Source organism: Lissotriton helveticus, chromosome 1_1, assembly GCF_964261635.1.
Source record: "Lissotriton helveticus chromosome 1_1, aLisHel1.1, whole genome shotgun sequence".
Taxonomy (NCBI): domain Eukaryota; kingdom Metazoa; phylum Chordata; class Amphibia; order Caudata; family Salamandridae; genus Lissotriton; species Lissotriton helveticus.
In genome coordinates, this window is record NC_136057.1 from 2,128,067,969 (window position 1) to 2,128,089,079 (window position 21,111).

The window sequence follows — 21,111 nt, forward strand, 5'->3', positions numbered from 1 at the left end:
GTCATGACCCCCTCCAATCCTGCCAATGGTGTGCTTGTAGTTTTCTGCCCCAGTGCACATGTTTGGTGTTGTTTGGGAGGGTATGTGCGTATTCCACCTGGATTTTTTTGCTGGCTCCCAACGCGATTTCACACTTCGCTCAGGACGACAGCACAAGGTCTCACGCGTGCGAAGTCTGGGGAGTCAAGAGTTCTCACATTCCTGATCCCAAACAGTTGTATGCTATAGTTTTCTGTACTGTATTGTGCGGTAACATTGTGCACTGTGCTTTCTATACCAGTCTTATGTTTTCTCACAGTTCTGAGGCTTGCTGGACTGTGCTGTGCTTTGCTACACTATACTCTGTGGTGTTTTACTTGCTTTGCTGCGCTGCCTTATACTGCTCACTATTGATGTATACAGTCTGTGCTTTGCTGTACAGTGTTACACCAATCAGCTTTAGCTCTGCCACGGTTGAGCTCACAGCACTCTGACTCACAGACTGGGGCGATGGTATATTAATTAGGGAGGAAAATGTCTAAATGCATGGAAGCATATTTCAGAACCTTTGGACCTTTTGAAGCTTGAATTTCGACTCTAAGCTTCACAAGGAGGTCATTAGCTGGGGTTAATTGTGGCACTTCAGAAGTATTCCAAATCCAATCGGAAGATATAGTTAACCCGGTATGAACGTTTCTTAACAGGGTGGTGTCAGTGGGAAGTATGAGGTTGATTTTATTTAATTTTGGTTGTGATTAGTTTAAAGAGCTCATTTATGAAAGAGAGCTTTTTCTACAATGCCGTTATATAGCAACAGACCTCAGTCTCCTTGTAGTAGTAAGGGGGAGGTAAACATTTTTGTTTTCACAGTGAGCTTTGGGAATAAAAGGTTAAAACTATGAAAAATAAATAAAAAATGAAATAAAGAAAGTCAGAGTGTTCGCAAAGTGGCTACATTGATTTTATTCACAGAAATAATAAACATTTCATGATAACGCTGATGGTTAATGTTTTTCCTAGAGAGAGATCAGAGTTTTGTCTAGTGGAAGATTTGACTCATGGAAAGGTAGCGCAGAAGGTTAATGTGCCTGCTGCAAAGAACATGTACCTGTTGCAGATCACAAAATGCACATGATGTTTATATATTTAGTTGTTTGTTAAATAAAAAACATCTGTGAGGTCCTCAGAAATGCATTGTATCTCGAAGTCTGTTATGAAGATCTGTGGTTAGCCTGAATAAGCAGTTCCCTATACTGAATAGGCTACCTATGTTATATGACATCTCTTTATTAATGTAATAACTGCACTTTCACAATTGCTTTATTAACCTTCCTACTTTCTCAAATTAGCTTGAAAATGCACCATTTGTCCACTCTTTTTTCAAAATTTTCTCCCGAACCCTCCTTAAGTTGTTCGGGCTCGCTGGCTACGCTCGCTCGCTGCGGTGAAGTAAGACAGTAATTTTACGCCTCACCACTTTCAAATGTCACCAGCCGTCACTGCCCAGGCAACCTTAGGGGATCACACCGTTTGTAATGGTGGAAATCATTGCCTGCAGTTAACGTGACAATATGGAGCTGTGCCATACCTATCGCCACCTTCTGCACCCCCCCTTCCCGATCCCTGACTTCCCGAGTTATGAATACCCAGTTCAGTTTCGAACCTGGATTGCCATTTAGCATTACTGTAAACAGAGAACAAAGGACTAGTGACTGTCATACAGGACTGGGGGGCATTGTAACCTTACCAACGGCATGTTCTTCTGTGTTTCTCTGCATATCCTTTAGGGGTGGAGAGGTGCTCCCCCCAATAATAGCCACTCGGCGATATAACGCAGAAATGTTGACATCAAATGTAATTTGCAAAGGATGAGTCCGATTATTGTATGACTTGTGCACTTCTAAAATCCATTAAAAAGGTTTTGAAAAAAAAGGGGAGTTTTGGAGAACATTTTTCCAACCTTAGTAATATTTAAATATAGGTTTCTACTGTTATTTATACATCGCAAACATAGCTATGTAGAAACAAAGCGACGTACGCATAACGTTGCCGGGAGACGATACACCATCATGTACATCATTGGAGTTTCTACAAGCTAGTTGTGCACCATGAAATCAGATCTCGCATATATACAATGTAACTAGCTTTCACGAATGTCTGCGATTTACAAGGAGATTAAGGCCCTGATTTAGATCTCAGCGGACGGGTTACTCCATCACAACTGTGACGGAAATCCCATCAGCCGAAATATAAATACATTAGGGTAAAAAGAGCTCTATATTTCGGCAAACTGGATATTCATCACCATTGTGATGGAGTTGCCCGTACTCCAAGTTCTAAATCAGGCCCAAAGTTATTTGCCCAGTATCACAAATTTCCAGTAAAGTTCTGAATTACGTTTAGGACCTAGGTCCACAGGTTCAAAATTCAGCATCTTAGCCGCAAGACAGTACTGTGGCAAACAACGCCTCCATAAAATCACTGTTGGTACAACTTTCAAGGTACAAGTGTTTCAAGAGTCTGAGATACCAAACTCCATTTTACAAGCTTCTATAACGTTATCAGTATGCTCACTTGCCAAACTTCTCAGAGCCCCAGGTAGCACTTTACAAATGTCCCTGTTAGCACACGTTGTAGTTTTCCATAATTCCTTGGCTAGAAGGCTTTGTACCCTTCTATAGTGCCCATGTTTCACTTTTTCAATTTCGATAATTCTCAAGTTAACATACTTTGCCAATTTACTAAATGCCAAGAGTATATACACTTGCAAATTCCCAACTCCCACCGTTTGAAGTGCTATAAAGGGCCAATTTCGACATACTGCACATAAGGCTGCTAGTTAGCAGAGTTTATAATGCTGTAGTTAGCTGAATTCAGGCAGTTTTGTGGCTTTAGGTGAGTATCTATTGGCTCAGCTATCGCTCTAGTAGGTAATGGCTTCAGTTTTCACTGACATTATGACATTTCGGTTTCATAAAAGCGTGTTAAAATAAGAACTTTACCTTGTTAAGTGATGCTGACATTGAATGCTGCAGAGCAATTTAAAGGCAGATTTGGCGTTTTTAAAATTCCTCTGGAAAGATGTCACGGGTGTTGAGTTGTTGCCTGAAGCTAGGAGATGCCTGTTGAATGTTTGGGAGCCGACTGACTATGATGTGGCACAGACTCAGTGGGTGACCCTCGGGAATATGATCGCCAAGAGAGATATTGCGCAATTGTGGGGATCTCCGAGGCCGCCCACTGTTCTGGCATGGAAGGAAAACATGGACTGGTGTATGTTCAGAGAGAAGACAGTGTACGCGGCACGTGGCAGTCCCCGAAAATGGGGGAAGGTCTGGGGGTCAGTGGAACTCCTATCGAGGTGGGGAAACATCCTTTACAACGCAACTTTTACCACACAGTGCCTTTACGACGCAACTATTACAACGCATGTCATTACAACGCATAGCACTGGGGGGGGCGCTCTAGGATAGGGAATAGATTTAATTTACTATCCAACACCTTCCCTACTATCCACGGGGACTGGAGTTGGAATAGTAAATTAAACTATTCACTATCCAGCACCCCTAAGCGCTATGCGTTGTAAAGGCATGCGTTGTAAAAACTGTGTGGTAAAGGCATGCGTGGTAAAAGCATGCGTTGTAATGTCATACATCCATCGAGGTGATATATGTACCCCTTCCAGTACACACATTTCGACGTCTCTGTGGTACACAATGAAGGATGCGTAGTCCAGGTGTAGTAGTAGATCCTTCTTTATTGACAGGTAGTAAGGTGGCAGGTTATAGGATAGTAAGATACAAGTAGTAAACCCCACCAGGAGAGAGCTTCCAGCTCCTCAGCCTGAGATGACCAACTGACTCTCTAGTTAGAGTCAGGCACTTAACATTCCATGATGTCACAGGACATTCTGATGCAGTGGTAGAGGGGAAAAGATATAGTAAGCATTTACCACACATCCTCTTCCGTTAGTGAACAACAGCAAATAATAAGTTAAGATAGAATAGAAGAAACCAGAAGAGACTATAGACATAAGAGCAAGTCCGAGAGACAATTTGAAAAGCAGGAAACTCAAGCGTGAAAGCAGAGAGAAAATTAAAAGAGGCATGTAGAAAGAAATGCAAAATTACATACAAAATTACATAACATGCCCATCCACCCTCCTTAATAAAACAAGGTAGCGATCCTGGTAAACTAAGTAGGGTGTATCAACTAATTGACAAATTGTGTGCAGATGGAAGAGAGCACAATAAGATAAATTGGTAACCTACACAGAAAAAGGTATGCTTTGTAATAAAGACTAGCGCATGACATGTACTAATAACTTCCCTTCTAAGGGTACACTTAGAAGAGCAACCTTTAAACTGTGGAACATAACAACTCCCCAGGAAAGGGTACACCAGAGGAAATTAACGCCTCTGGAACAAAATTCACAGTAGTCACACACCAACAAAAGTGGCGGAACTACACCAAGAGGTAGCGCTGACAACGCACCTCGACCATCCACAAAGAGCGATGCAACTTAGACCAACACAGACAACCTCCCCTAACTAAAGGGTACACCATTGAACAATGTAGTAATTGTTCAAGATAACATCACTAAATGGCGGCGCTGACAACGCACACTACCTTCCCCAAAAAAGGGTACACAAAGATACTAATCTTTGAAAATTTCGAACAAAATAGTTACATGCAGACAACTTCCCCTAATAAAAGGGTACACCACGTGAAAGTGCGCAACGTAACTTCTCCTAAGGGTAGCAACAAGACCCTAGGAAACAAAATGTAAGTGCCGACTGGCACCACAACCCCACAACCTCCCCTAAATAAGGGTACACCATGAGTACTAACCCTACGTACATGGATGGAGTAAGATGAGACTCAAACACCCTACCCCGCAACCTCCCCTAAGTAAGGGTACACCATAAGTACTAACTCTAAGTACATGGAAGGGGTATTAATTAGACACAAACACCCTAGCTGGTAAAGCAGAGTGAAACACAGGAAACACACCCTGAGACCGAACTTCACCTATATATATAAATATACAGGGTACACCATAAGGAAACATGGCAATGACTGGCCACAGACTCTCCCCCAAATAAGGGTACATCGTAGGGTTAAAACATCGCCTTAAGAACTCAACACAAACTCACAATGTTAGGGTATATTATAAAATAACCACTGACATATAACAACCTCCCAAAAGTAAATGTACATTATGCTCAACATACACACCAACCCACTACATACTCTGAAAAACAAATAAGTTGAAGCATAAGCATAAAAATAAACAAAATAATTCAGCTCCGGTGAGCGATATCTCACCCGGGGTCTTTGTAGACTGCTCCAGGTAGAGAAGAACACCGAAAACACAGCGCGATGTAGATTAGGTACTTGCCATGTACCAAAGATGCATATAGCCATAAAGGTGAAAAAACAGTCACAAAGTCCTTGGGAACCAACCTCTGAAAAATCACGAGACGTGATGTATTCTGTGTGGGAAAACACATCTGGTCTTCCATTTCTAGTTCGTAGTGTTTATGATGTAGAGAAATTTGAAATGCTTGCTTGCCCTGTTCAGACACATAGACCATGTGATAGAAATGATGAGTATGTCCACTGAGACATAAAGACAAGAAAAGTGAGCTTTAGTCAATAAAAAGGTATTCCAAATATTTGATTAGCCATTAAAAGTATAAAGAGACTGGTGCTGCAGGGCAGGCTTGAGCTCTAATACTTCTAGACGAGTGACAGCACCAGAAATACACGTAGGCAGACGTGCAGTAACTTCAAACAAAATGGGGTCACGGAGTCACGTCCGCGCCGGAAGGTTCACGGCGAAAACGTGCTGTCTGAATTCGGAAAGCAGGAGGCAGTGGCAGCGGAGCAAACGTCACAAAGAAAAGATGACAGCTTCACGAGACAGGTGAGTCTATGTGCGCGCCATGGCAGGAGGCTTGTTCAAAATGTGAAATGTAGCGGTTCAACTGCCAAAGAGTACATGTCATCATGAATGCACATAAATTACAAAATAAAAGTGTCCTCTACTCACTGCTATAAGCAATCCGACTTTCACTAAGACGACAGGAGGCTCATAACGATGACACAGTTCTCGAGTCTACCGCAATGACAAGGAAAGCAGGGAAAACTTCACACGATGTTGGTTGATGTAAAGGGTACTGCCAGCGCTGGGAAACTCCGTGAAAATAGGAAGAAATAAACTTCACATGCTTAATATAGCACTCACCGATGTTGGATGTTGTGAAGGGTAGAGCCAGCGCTGGGCAGTCCTGATAAGACACTCACTGATGTTGGCAGTTGTGAAGGAAACTGCTAGCGCTGAGCGAACTGTCACAAAGCAAAATGCATGGAGACACAGTAGGGTGATCAGGCCAGCTGAAACTCACACGCTTTTGTGGCTGAAGGTATTTGACTTCCAGATGACAGCAAGGTCGCAGTTAACTCCTTCACTTAACAAACGCCCAGGGTGCAGGCTGTCCATAGTTAACAGGACGCTGGTGGGGTTTACTGGGCGTTTCTCTAATTTCTCCAGATCATTAGCTTTTCCATGTTTAGACTTTCACTGGTTTTCAGAATAGTCCGTGGTTTCCTTAATGCTTAAACTTCTTCCAGCGTAGGTTAGTCCAAGAAACGTCGCCAAATTGTGGTACACAATGAAGGATGCGTAGTCCAGGTGTAGTAGTAGATCCTTCTTTATTGACAGGTAGTAAGGTGGCAGGTTATAGGATAGTAAGATACAAGTAGTAAACCCCACCAGGAGAGAGCTTCCAGCTCCTCAGCCTGAGATGACCAACTGACTCTCTAGTTAGAGTCAGGCACTTAACATTCCATGATGTCACAGGACATTCTGATGCAGTGGTAGAGGGGAAAAGATATAGTAAGCATTTACCACAGTCTCCACCTTCCCCCTGAACCGACACTCCTACCGGTGTTTTAGCTAACATGCCTCCTGACTCGCAGTTCCCCTTGCTCCCCCCATCCTGTAATGCTGATTGTATCAAAGCTGTATTGTATATGCTGTCTTGTTTATGTTTAAACTTTAATAAAAAAAAAAAAATTTAAATCCTCAGGTTTTATAGCTACCATGGAGAAAAACCCACGCAAATAACAAATATTTAAATGTTAGAAAATCTCTTCCCAAGCAGTAGCCCTTTCATGTATGTTGCTAAACCAGTGTCACGACAAGCACACTCTTTCACTTTCAATAACAGCAGGCTTAGGGACTATTGTACCACCCATTGCCCTTCAAGTCTCATAGTTGCATCTGAGATGATCAAGGATAGGCAAAGAGTGGACATTACAGAGCTATGTATACTTTCTGCTCCTACTGCTATGTTAGTTATCCCCTGATACCAGGAAGGGCGATGCAAGACGTATGAAAGGGTAAACAAGGAGTAGTATGTGCAAGTCCTAGCTAACCCTGCTAACGTACACCAGCACTTGTCGTCTTCTGGATATATAAGAAAATAAATATTTGTGCTCGAAGCTAACATGTATCCCTCTCACTGGGTGTTAACGAGCTGCGGGGGTACGGTATAGCTGGCCCTCGAAGTGTTTAAATATCGCCAAAATTATGTTTGGCATAACGGGATGAGAATGTTAACAATCTTAAAAACGGGCCCGATTCACAGAATGAACTTAAGACTAAATCCTAAACTTACTACTATTTGGTATTCACAGAATGCACTTACTACTTTTTGGATTCACAGAGTGAACTTACTACTTTCGGGATTCACAGAATAAACTTACTACTTTCGGTATTCACAGAATTGATTTAAGACTACTAACTCTAAGTCCGAACTCGGGCCGGAAATTCCGTTCTGGAGGCGGAGCTTCCGGGCCGGAGGCAGAGCTTCCGGCCCAGAGGTGGAGATTTCAGCCATGGCTAAAATCCCCACCTCCGAGCCGAAAGCTCCGCCTCCAAGCCGCAAGCTCCACCCCTGGGCCGCAAGCTCCGCCCCTGGGTCACAAGCTCCGCCTCCGGGCCGGAAGCTCCGCCCCCAAACCGGAAGCTCCACCTCCGGGCCGGAATTTCCAGCCCGAGTTCGGACTTAGAGTTAGTAGTCTTAAATCAATTCTGTGAATACCGAAAGCAGTAAATTTATTCTGTGAATCCCGAAAGTAGTAAGTTGACTCTGTGAATCCCGAAAGTAGTAAGTGCATTCTGTGAATACCAAATAGTAGTAAGTTTAGGATTTAGTCTTAAGTTCATTCTGTGAATCGGGTGTTTGCAATCACATGCTAAAAGGGAATGTTTTTGTTTTGTTTATTTTTACACTTGTTTTCAAACGGAAATTGTAAAACAAGAAGTATAAATGTACTTACGGGATTTTCTGCTTAAAAATCAGTTGGTTATCGGCATTCCCTATGACCAAAGTAATGTAATGGGAGTCGGGAGCTGTTCTCTTAACTCGGAGATGTTCATAGTTTTTCAAAACTACAGTCACTACTATTTCCGCAGCAGTCGTGTGATATCGCACAATCTTTAAATAAAAATACAAAGCAATGATTCACGAACAAACCATAGTGCCTTGTTCACAAATACACATTTGTACTTCAAATACAGATGACTTAATATTTCAATTCTTGTAAATATGTAAACATTTTAAATCACATACATTATTTCTTAATGCAAAAGAGAAATTTATGATAATATAAATGTACTCTTTCCCCATTTACCAAGAGCAAATTTGAAATGTTATTAAACAATTAAGCTATCAGTGTACCATAGTGCATCACTAAGAGCATTGTCTTAGCCAGATTCGTAAGGCCGTAAGTCAGTGACCTACTCCTGGAAATTCAGAAGTATGTCACAGTTTTGTCAGGAGGGAGAAAAGCGCAGAGAGCCTCCACACACTTGAATCTTATGTTTTTTGTCAGTGAATCTCAAAGTTTTTTTCAACATCAGTTAAAATCTTAGTAAATAACTTAGGCATAACTCCACTTGAACATTTGTTTTTTTAACATAAAGTAAGATGCCCTCAACCCCCAGGCGCACACAGCCTTCAGAGAAACAAGTCAAAAAAAATCTAACTTCGGATAGGGACATGTTGTGCATTGTTTGCCCATGGGGGTGTTGCCTGCCACAGAGCCTGGTCGCAAGTTGCCAACCTAGGTTGAATTACTGTAACCTGGAGACATAGCTTAAACACGCAAGCATTACTACAAAAATTAAAAATAGAAAGAAAAAATGTGGCAAAGTGTTGCCCGCCAACCCTGGTACTGAGAGGTACTTCTTTTTAGTTTGATGCTCAAATGTGGCCGTACAAAATGCAATAATTTACAGTGGAAGAGAGCCAATGGTTGAAACAGGCTAAACCATCGCCCCATGCTGTGTGCTGTAGTGGGTGGAAAATGTTAAGGTTAGCTAAACAGACCAATCTATGAAGAAGATTAACCCAAAGCCTTTTTATGTATGTATATATGTGTATTTGGTTGTGAATTGTTTTAATTAGATGAGGTTGGCAAACAACTGAAGGAGTTGCCAGGCTAGACCTAAATAATACGCTGCTTATCATTGATCAAAATCTATCAGGTGCATACTCTCTCCACCTGCAAAGTCATCACTTTTCGAATATCCCAGGTGTTGGAACCGGAGGTCTCTGGTTGGCACAGGTATGCACTTGTGATAAGCAGGGACCCTCACTTCCAGTCAGGGCAAGGGAACTACTCCTTCAAATAACCCCTGCTCACCCTCTAGGTAGTGTGGCGCGAGCAGACAAGGCTAATCCTCAGGGCGATAGTTAGTTAAGCATTTATGATCACACACAGTAAACCCACTGACCCACCACAAATGGACACGTCAAATGGTTGTATCAAAAATACGTATTCTTTATATAAAAGATATGTTCAAGCAGGATTATCACAAGACCAGAATAACGTTTAGCGAGTGGAGGCCACCAGATTACAATAGACAAGCTTAGTCTTTAAATGTTCGTTGTTCAGCAAGGTACGATGACAGGGAAATAAGAACGTTGCGGACCCTGGATCCGATATGAACTCGAGACAGAGCTCAAGTGTACCTTGCTTGTGGAAGTCTGAGGCGTTTCAGGCGCGGCTACTGGTGAGGGCGGACCCTGGACGAGGCCGACGGTTCTCCAGAGGATCTCTCCGACTCGGTCCCCCTCGAGGAGCGAGGCGGGGGAGCAGGACTGTGGAGGTTTGCGGCGATCCGGGGTCGATGCAGCTCACGGGGCGAGGCGCCGTTCAGGCCTGCGGGACGTACTACTTCTTAGCACGCCTGATCGTACTCGTGGATCTGTGAGGGGCGTCGCGTTCTATGGCAGGCGGGTGCAGCACCAGGCTTCCGGTACCACTGTATGGGGAAGCCTTTCTTGAGGTGCGGCACGAGCCTTGGTATGTAGGAGGGCAAAGCGAGACAGTCGGGTACGTTACGACGTACGGACCGTCCGAGGCTATGGAATGCGCTCCGTGCAGATTCCGGCTGGAGAAGATGAGAGGCGCCCAACGCGCTCCGTTAGCGGCGAGGTGACAGGAGAGCGGGCGGCCCGGCACTGAAGCGGAGAGCGACTCAGGGATGAGCGGGGCTCTCTACGGCGGGGCGACCAGGCTCCGAGCTGTCACGACCTGGGAGGGGGCGAAGGCACCCGAGTCCCAACTCTGGCGAGGGAATAAGAACTAAGGCCCAACAGCAGACGGGCACAAGCAGAATAGAACCCAATGGTACTGGGGTTCCGTTCAGGGGGCAAGCTCTCGATCAAGCCCTTGGAGATCGTTTCAGGTACAAGTCTACAAAGTCCTCTCTGGTCCTTTCCTCTCCGTTCTTGGCAAGGCACCACTGCAGGCCAGTCTAACAGGATACAGACTGGTTTCCGTCCTTCAGCTTCTCTTGGTCCTTCTAGTCAGGCAGAGGTTTGTCGTGGTCAAAACTGGATCTGATTTGTAAGGAGCGGAGCTCCTATATTTATACTGCGTTTCTTTTGTCTTTGCAGGCCAGGGGGCCTGAGCCTACTTCAACCCGGTTTTGGAGTACTCTGTTGACAGGACGCTGCCGTCTTCTTTCAGGGCGCAGGGCAGAGACATCAGACGCTCCGCAGGAGGTGGAGCCAGCATTGTGGCGGTGGAGCACAACCCTATTCAGAGTCAAGGACTACTCCGCCCACCCATCCTGGAGTAAGCACCCCATTCACCACCTGGAGCCCCCGACTGTCCCCGGGAATCTCCCAGCCCTGTCACTCACACAAACCCAGACAGAAGATACACATCCTGGCAGAGGCGGGCTGAAACAGTGAGGCGAGCAAAGGCTAACTTTCTAAAAGTAGCATTTGCAAACACAGGATATTAAAATAAACCTTACTAAAGGAAGTTTTTTATTATTCTGAGTTCAGGCATACTAAACTCGACGTGCTACCGTGTTCCCTGAGCCTGCCGGGACCATAGCGTGTAATAGTTCCGACAGCTCATCTGGCCTAAGAGAACAGGTAGCCCTTCAATAGTGAAGAACGAAAAGGGAGGTAATTCACTACTAGGACATGCCACACTCTAGGCTTGTCCTACCTTACGCTTACAATGCACCCTGCCCGTAGGCCTACCATAGGGGTGACTGATATGAAGGTTAGGGAAGGTTCAGGGACTGGCAAGTGTGGGCACTTGCGCAGTCAGCGTGACAGTACGGGACTGTACGCGGGGTCTGCAATGGCGGACCCGAGACATATCTTACGAAGCCGCTTCTGTGGGTGGCGCAACCAGCGCTGCAGGCCCACCAGCAGCATTTGTATCTACAAGCCCCGGCACTCTTCGTGCACTTTACTGGGGACTGACAGTAAACCAAATAAGCCAATCGTGGAAATCAATTACACATACACTTTACATTGGGAGCACTTGCACTGCGGCACGGATTGGCCGTGGCCTGAGCATCGAACACCAGCAAAACATCTGAGGCACATCGGCAAAAAGTGGAAGGGAGACTCACGCCAAGGTGCCAGGTCTAACACCAGGCATCAGGCTGGATCTGGAAACTTCTAACTTAGCTCTCCTGCATCGGTAGGGAGATCTAGCTCAATCTATGCACCTGAAGCAATGCCATGCCACCCTTAGAAGCAGGGATGAGGAATTACATCAACTGAGGCAGTGAAGTAAAGCACATTTATTTGGGACTTTATGAATGAGGCCTATGACTATATTTCAGAATTTGTAGGTGGGTGGTATCAGTGAGGACTCCGCAGGTAGAGAGAGTATCCACCAGAAACATTGTTTTCAAAGGTAAGTAACATTTTCTTTTGATGGCTAGTTCTATCTGCAGTTTCATCACCTTTAGAACAGATTCCCAAATAGTACCCTCCCAAGGTTGGTGGGTCTGAAGGATGATCAGACGAAGAAATCGTCAAGGGCTGATTGCGCAAAATAACTATCCCTTCGCATCTCTGAGTCCAAGCAATAATGCTTAGCAATAGTCTGAAAGAAACCCGTGTCACCACCCAACACAGCTTGGCCACGTGAACACCCATGGCCAAAACTGAGGTGGAGGACTTTGCCATGGTGAACTGGACCTGAATTTCCTCTGGGGCGGAGTACAATTTGAAGCAAACAATTATCGAGTGGGACGAAGTCCTCTGCTGGACTGCCTTGCCCTTGTTGCTTACTGTGAATCCATCAAAGAGCTGGTCATCAGATATAATCTCTTTGGTGACAGCTCACCTTGGATATAGCCAGTGTAATTGCTCCACCTCTCTGATTGAGTTGGACGGAGTTTAAAATGTGGGAAGAGTAAAGAATTGCCCCAGATGGAAAGGGGTCACCACCTTGGGGAGGTAAGCCCCTTTAGTTCTAAGGACAAGTTTGTCCAGGAAGAAGCATGTGAATGGTAAGCAGATGCTCACAGGGGCTGCTCCTCTGCTAAGACAGAGGAGCGTTACCCCACTGCTCTTTGAGCAGGAAAAATAAAATGATAATAACATAGTTATTATTTTTATTTTTTGCAGTTCTGGGGCTGGGTTAGGGTGGGGCAGGGCTGGGCTGGAGGCACAGGAGGAAAAGTGGTTTGTGCACACTAAGTGGACATGACTGCTTGGCAGGCAGTCTGGGATCGGCCAAAAAGTAATGAGAACATAGCATGTTCCCCACCAGGCTGCATTACACAGCCTGGTGTGGAACATGCCAAGGGCCCCAGTTCCCATCTAAGCACCGATTCATGGCTCTTAGACCAATCACAACGCTGCATTGCAGTGTTGAGATTGGCTATGGGGAGCCTGGGTGCTTCCTGGTTCCCATACTCCAAAGAAGCGAGGAAAGACGGCAGGCAGAAGGGGTAAGAGGCAGTTTTTTATTTTTTATGTTTCCCCCCCGCTTCCCCCTTCCCCGTCCTCATTTCCTGCCAGCTGCTACTGGATGTTCAGTGCTTGGAACTCACAGACTCGACTCACTGAGGTAACTGTAACCAGATTTACAAGCATTGGCATAGCCAATAGATCTCGCCTTTGGGACCTTATAAGTGTTTAGTTATCCAGCACAATAACCTTGGTGCAACAACATCAACTGTTGCATGGCTAAACACTTATAAGGGCCCAAAAGCGAGACCTATTGGTTATGCCAATGGTTGTTTAAAGGAGGCCTCGAAAAGGGTCTCTATCGGGCTCTGTTTTGTGCCTTGGCACAGGTGGTCTGTATTTTTCCGGACTGTGGTGACAGCAGGCACCTCATGTGCACGTGCTCACACAGCTCAATCTCACTAGTGGAGATGTTTTCGCATGATGTCATGCCAGGTGATCGTTGAGGGGAAGGGAAAACCTAAGATAGTCATTTTCTCTCTGGATTTCCCTGTTCTTTTTGAAACTCAGGAGCAGCAACATCGTGGTTTTGTCACCAGGGCTTTATGTGGAAGTTTTTTCAATATTATATACAAGCCATAGTTGCTGCTTATTTATCTTATGCAACTAGCAACCATTGACAAAGCCAATAATCCTGACTTGTAGGTATGATGTTACTTGTTGTATGATATATCTGGATGTAATGACAGAAACAGCAAAATAAAAGAAGGGCGTCACACTATGCTAAGCATAGATTTTTAGCGTGGGTGTTTTTAAGCCACGCCCTTAGTTATATTTTCCACGCCCCTTTGAGAGACCCCCAGTTTCTTCATCCCACTTAAAGCCCTGCTTGGCACACAGCACCACCAAATCTAATGGGAAAAAAGCATGGCTGAAGCCTAAAGCTGTGGACAGTTACCCTCCAATAATATTGAATTGGCATGGGAATTTTCCTGTGAACTATCAGACGGATTATATTTTTGGGTTATAGGGGTGAGGAAAGATATTCTGAAGATGTGGCTTGATAGAACTTCGTGTATGAATTCATCTGGTGTTTGAATAGGCTGATCCTAGTCAAAAGATAGTAGAGAGCTGTACAGGCGCAAATGCAACAAAACACTCAGTGAATGGAGGAGTAGTTGAGTTCAGATAAAGTATTAGGACTGTTACTGCATTGTTGAGGTAGTGTTCTTTAAAGAGGTGTGTCTTCTGACTTGTTCCTTGAGTTGTAGCAGGGTTGAGTGGTACTGATGTCCTGGATGTATGGCGGAAGAAGCCATTTTGCCTAGTTTTTACCTTTTTGCAACTCCTTGTCTCCAGTGTTATGGAGCCCTGGCAGCGGGTGTGCCAAGAGCCACCAGAGGTAGAGAGCTTGCTCGACAGTCAGCCATCTTCAGTCTTCAAACATCTTTTTCCGTGTTTATTAACTCTGCACCTACCTACCAGAAATTGTATTCGTCCAGGTAGGTTGGACAATGAAAACATTTCTGCATGTTGACTACGGTGGGAGAATTATAGGAATTCCCAAAACTACACCAAGCTTGTCATGAAAATGGAGCTTATGCCACAGAAGTTCTTTTGGTTGGTTTAGCATAAATCAATTTTTGAGAGAATTTCAATACAAAATGTATAGATGTCTTGGAAATTTGGTTCATGAAATGAAATTTGATTCAGTGCTCAGAATGTGATTGGTTGATCATTTTGGCGACGTCTGCCATTTCTGAGGTCTGCAAATCACAAACCTTGTTGGCCACTGAAAAAACAGTGTGGTGCAGGAAAATAGACTATGGGCTAGGGTCCACAATGCAAAATCAAATACCGTATTATTTGCAGTACTTAGAAACTGAAAACAACTGTGGCACTATACACAAATAGTTATTCTAGTTATGAATAGTCATAGGATTCTGTATTATCAGTTACTTATATGGATTTGGTAACTCGAGTGGGTTTGATTGAAAATATGACTGATGCACAGGCAATAACCTTATATGTAATTTCTGGATATACAATTTCCATTCTCTTGATTTGCTCCCCATTTCTCCTGGGAATACTCAGATAATATAAGATTGCTTGTTGCGTAATGCGCATTCCAACAGGCTCCTTATCTACCAATCCGGGTGGACTCCAAAGCATATACTATATTTTGAACCAAACTGCATCTTCAAAAGTAGCACTCTTCACCTCTGGGATTCGCTTTTGTTATGTTATGTTATGTTAACTTGGCTTATATAGTGCATGGCTGCCCCAGCAACAGGGCGTCCCAACGCTTGCAGACAGACCAGCCAGCAGGGCACAGCAGGAGAGACAGCAGAGTGAGGTCACTTTAGGGGGACAGGTGCGGCAGCCTCCCTCAATGGAAGCGAACAGCCAGGTCTTAATCTGTTTCCAAAAGAGCCAGTGATCCTGTGTACAGCGTGCCTCAAGTGGGATAGAATTCCATAGGGTTGGGGCCAAGGACCTGAAAGAGCGGCCACCTGCTCTGCTCTTGCGCACCCTAATGGTGCAGGCAAGGTGTAGGTCTGCAGAGCGTAAGGCACGTGTGGGAACATAGAAGGTGCAGAGTCCCTGCAGTATCTGGGAGCCCTGGCCGTGTAGGATTTTATGGGTTTTAATGTCTCATGCAATGAGCATGAACTATTTCACAAATGGAATGTGTCAGCACACGACAACATCTCTTCACACACTTTCTCCTACTCTCACAATGCTCGTTTACCATATGTCTGCAGGACCAAACCACTTTCCACGCAGGCCACACTGCACTCGCATTCTTTCTCTTGGTCATTCTCTGCCTATATAGAACACCTGAAAGAGATGGACTCTTCCATCCATGGCAGTCCTGTGGAGTAGATGCGGCTTGTTCACAAATATACAAGGGTAGGAAGAAGTATCTAGCTGCAACTGCAGTACAATAAAAATATAAAATTGGAACCCACACTGTATTACAAGTCTAACATACAATTGCAGTGTGCTTCAAGGCAGCGTGTGGCGCGTACCGGGTGAATCCCAGCACTTATGGCTAAAAGGGAGAGGATGTGGCTTAATGGCCGGAGTCGCCGACTTTGAAGCTGGGGAACCAGGTTCGAGCCTGTCAGGAAGCTCAAACATCCTATGATTCTGGGCAGATCATTTAACTCTCCGTACCTTAAAAAAAATGAACGTGTCTATCTGTAATGCAACTGGTGCTCATGAAAAGCGCTCTAATAACTTCCGGTCGAGTTCGCGCTATATAAAACTGCAAAATATTAATAATGAGATCACAATAACTTAAACTCTGGCGTGTTTATTTGCATCCCTCCAAAATAAGACGAGAGGCCACATTGAGAAAAATGCTACCTGATATAGCCAAACTTGAAGTTCACTTTCCAAATGACATATGGCTGGTAATGGGCGACTTCAACACTACCCTAATGGAGGCTGATTGCACCCCACTTTCTCAACCATCTTCAATTATTGATATGTGGGCAATCCCGGAGATAAAATCCAAGTTCCAACGGAAGGAAGCCAAAGGGATAAAATTGGCAACACAATTAAACCAACTAGGCTTGCGCATTCTAAACGGAAGAATTGCTTCGGATCAACTGGCTGCATACACTCACATATCCCCCTCACGAATGGCCACCTTGGACTACATATGGATATCAGTAACCCACCTCCAGCTGGTATGGCAGTTTTTGGTAACTCCGTCTCCAGACAGCGACCACGCAATCTTAACGTGTAAAATAGATCTTTGGCAGTTTCACCGCCCGAACATTCCCCTGATTGGCAACGAATCGAATTTACAGAACGTAAAAAAATTGAGATGGTCTGAGGATAATCGAGAAGTAATAGAAGCAGAAGTGGACCATATGCTGACAAATGGGCCCCGAATGACGCAAGTCACTTGACGGCATTTTTATGGGAATGTATGGTGACCGAATTCAGGGAAAAATTAGCCCCAAAGTTAACAAAAAGTACAGTTAAAGATCGTCCGGTTTCAATCACCCTCCTAGAGCAAAAACAACTCACAATTATTACAAAAAACAAATTAAATAAACTGCAGCGAATTACTGCCAACAACGAAATTGTATATAAATCTCTGCGTAGCCAAATATCATCTATTAGAAAAGAATACAGGAAGGCCAGGTTTACTCTAAGGAAACTGGAGGAAGAACATCACTGGGCAGCGGCCCACGAGATCATAAAATCCAAGGACCAAAGAAAATTCTGGAATTGGGTAAACAAGGCTGCTGAAGCCACCAAACCTCCTACTGCGACTAACATCTCACCTGCTGACTGGGAGGTTTACCTCAAAACACTCTATACAGCACCGTACGTTATCAACTGCAATAGCCCTCCCACCTTCAAGCAACCGAATTCCCAGGACAATACGACTCTAACTGACAAGATAACCCCAAATCAAGTAGCGCTAATCATAAAGAAAATGCGTTCAGGTGGTGCCCCAGGACCCAACGGTATTCCCACCCAAGTATATAAAGCTTCCGCCCAGAAATGGGCATTGATGCTTGCACCTCTTTTTGAGGCAGCAATACTGGGAGGTCCTATCCAGTTTCCTGGCGAGGATCATTACTCGTTCCCATCCACAAAAAAGGCTCGCGTTCTAGTCCTGACAACTACCGAATGATAGCCCTCCTTGATGTGGACGGGAAGGCATATGCAAGTGTCCTTTTATCCGAACTAACAACTTGGGTGGAACATTGCACTCTAATTCCCTTCACACACACTGGCTTCCAAAGGGGCTACCATACTGAAGATAATCTGATTTGCATAGCCCATATGATGGAAACCACCCTAGCCACAAAAGGCAAATCATTATATCTGGGCTTCATTGATTTTCGGAAAGCTTTCGACAGCGTGCTTCGACCTAAACTCTGGGAAAAATTGGCGAAATGGGGCATCCCCCAGACATTACTGAATGCGCTAATAGCTTTACATACAGATACCTGTGTCAAAAAAAGAGTCACCTCGAGATGGTCATCCACTAATAAAATCTATACCAACAGAGGCCTAAAGCAAGGATGCATCCTTGCACCTTTACTATTTAATTTGTACCTTGCAGACCTCCCCAAATGGATGTCCCGCTGTCTAGCCTTTCCACCAAGAATTGGCCTTATAAAAATCCAAACCCTGCAATATGCTGGCGACACCATTCTTCTTGACCAAACCCAGGTGGATCTTCAAAGACTCTTTGACTCCCTTGCCTCGTATTGTAACACCAATATACTAGAGATCAACGCCACCAAGACCAAAGTAATGGTAATATCCTCTTCGAAAACAAAAAAGAGCACTTGGTTAATTGAGGGGAAGCCATTGGAATCAGTCACCGCATATAAATATCTGGGTGTTTGGATAGATCATAAAGCGAGACTGACCGCGCATATAACTGCAATGCAGGGTGTTGCTCGAAGCCTGGAGGGGGCTTTTATAAGAACAAAGAGAGCCCTTCACTCCCCGGACTTTGTCCCACTAATAAAACTGATAGGTGCCAAACTTCTCCCAACAATATCCTTTGGCGCTATAACCTATAAAGATAAAATGACCAACAGGTTAGATAGAGCCCAATCATCATGCTTCCGCAGAGTATTCCAACTGCCAAACTCAACCTCTCACGCCCAAATCCGAAAGGAATTTTCTTTATCTTCCCAGCATTGGATTATGAGTGCAAGATTCATCGTTTACAGCCTTAAAACGAAACTAGCACGCTCCAACACTTTAAAAAGCTGTATATGGTCATTGTTAAGTAATCCTGCCACATCATGGAGCATATATTTGACCTTTTGTCTGGAAACTTTAAAGGCTAACGATATATGGTTAATCTCGCTACCCATAGAGGCGAAATCCAAACTCTTAACCAAACAAGCAAAAAAAATTCCTACAACCACGATGCACAATTAATATTAAAGCTTTTTCATGGCAGCTGGGCCTCTAAACTTTACGCCCCAAAAACACTGCCGCTTTACCTTTCATCGTCTATGAAACCAAATGTAAAACATCACCATTGATTGCAAAAAACACAGTTGATGGACAGAATGTAGAACAATGTCATACATTCATCCCAGTACAAGGATCTGGGCCTAAATCCATCGTTTTTTTGCACTCCACACCACCCTGGGTTAGACACTGGCCATATGCAAATCAGCTCTGACCCTGTGCCTCATGGGAACTGTCCAGTCCGAACTACCAAGCCATGTCTTTCCCAGACCGGAATCAAGCATCCAAGGACCGGTTTCTGGCTATCAGCCTTCATCAGCCTGGCTAGCTTGACTCCAGTGGTGTGGAGAGCCTGGGACTCACGTCTGAGCATACCCAGCCCACTCGGGGTGAAAATTGCAAAAAACACAGTTGATGGACAGAATGTAGAACAATGTCATACATTCATCCCAGTACAAGGATCTGGGCCTAAATCCATCGTTTTTTGCACTCCACACCACCCTGGGTTAGACACTGGCTATATGCAAATCAGCTCTGACCCTGTGCCTCATGGGAACAGTCCAGTCCGAACTACCAAGCCATGTCTTTCCCAGACCGTAATCAAGCATCCAAGGACCGGTTTCTGGCTATCAGCCTTCATCAGCCTGGCTAGCTTGACTCCAGTGGTGTGGAGAGCCTGGGACTCACGTCTGAGCATACCCAGCCCACTCGGGGTGAAAATTGCAAAAAACACAGTGGATGGACAGAATGTAGAACAATGTCATACATTCATCCCAGTACAAGGATCTGGGCCTAAATCCATAGTTTTTTTGCACTCCACACCACCCTGGGTTAGACACTGGCTATATGCAAATCAGCTCTGACCCTGTGCCTCATGGGAACAGTCCAGTCCGAACTACCAAGCCATGTCTTTCCCAGACCGGAATCAAGCATCCAAGGACCGGTTTATGGCTATCAGCCTTCATCAGCCTGGCTAGCTTGACTCCAGTGGTGTGGAGAGCCTGGGACTCACGCCTGAGCATACCCAGCCCACTCGGGGTGAAAATTGCAAAAAACACAGTGGATGGACAGAATGTAGAACAATGTCATACATTCATCCCAGTACAAGGATCTGGGCCTAAATCCATAGTTTTTTTATACTCCACACCACCCTGGGTTAGACACTGGCTATATGCAAATCAGCTCTGACTCTGTGCCTCATGGAAACAGTCCAGTCCGAACTACCAAGCCATGTCTTTCCCAGACCGGAATCAAGCATCCAAGGACCGGTTTCTGGCTATCAGCCTTCATCAGCCTGGCTAGCTTGACTCCAGTGGTGTGGAGAGCCTGGGACTCACGTCTGAGCATACCCAGCCCACTCGGGGTGAAAATTGCAAAAAACACAGTTGATGGACAGAATGTAGAACAATGTCATACATTCATCCCAGTACAAGGATCTGGGCCTAAATCCATCATTTTTTTGCACTCCACACCACCCTGGGTTAGACACTGGCTATATGCAAATCAGCTCTGGCACTGTGCCTCATGGGAACAGTCCAGTCCGAACTTCCATTGATGGCATACAAGTTCGGCCAAGGATTTAAGAAAGCCGCCTCCACCAAATGCCGCTTCTGCAACCAGGAGGAGGAAAACCTGATTCACATTTTATGTATTTGCAGATCCTTACTAGCCCAAAGAACTTTTTGGCTTCGCCCGATTTGGACCTTTCTTAACATCAGGACATGCCAAGAAGCATTGGAAGCTTGCATGAGGGGCGACTCACCTCAGATGGCAACGCGCTTTGTAAAATTCATATCTCAAATTAACCTTCTGTTACCACTAGATGATCAAGAACGAACTCTAATTCCTGAAAACTGATTCTTTTTATTCTATGTGTCTATTGTTTTCTTATCAGAATCAATTAGTGTCACTTCCT

General features: G+C 44.7%; 1 protein-coding gene across 9 annotated transcripts in view; it reads right to left on the bottom strand.

The window, feature by feature from the left end:
- Positions 1-21,111, bottom strand: part of HFM1 (helicase for meiosis 1) — a 4,349,684-nt gene that overhangs the window by 1,039,004 nt on the left and 3,289,569 nt on the right. For all 9 annotated transcript variants that reach the window (XM_078646278.1, XM_078646275.1, XM_078646244.1 and 6 more), the window contains one exon: positions 8,329-8,486. In XM_078646278.1, coding sequence (XP_078502404.1) covers positions 8,329-8,486 — 158 coding nt within the window. The remainder of the gene's footprint in view (positions 1-8,328; positions 8,487-21,111) is intronic.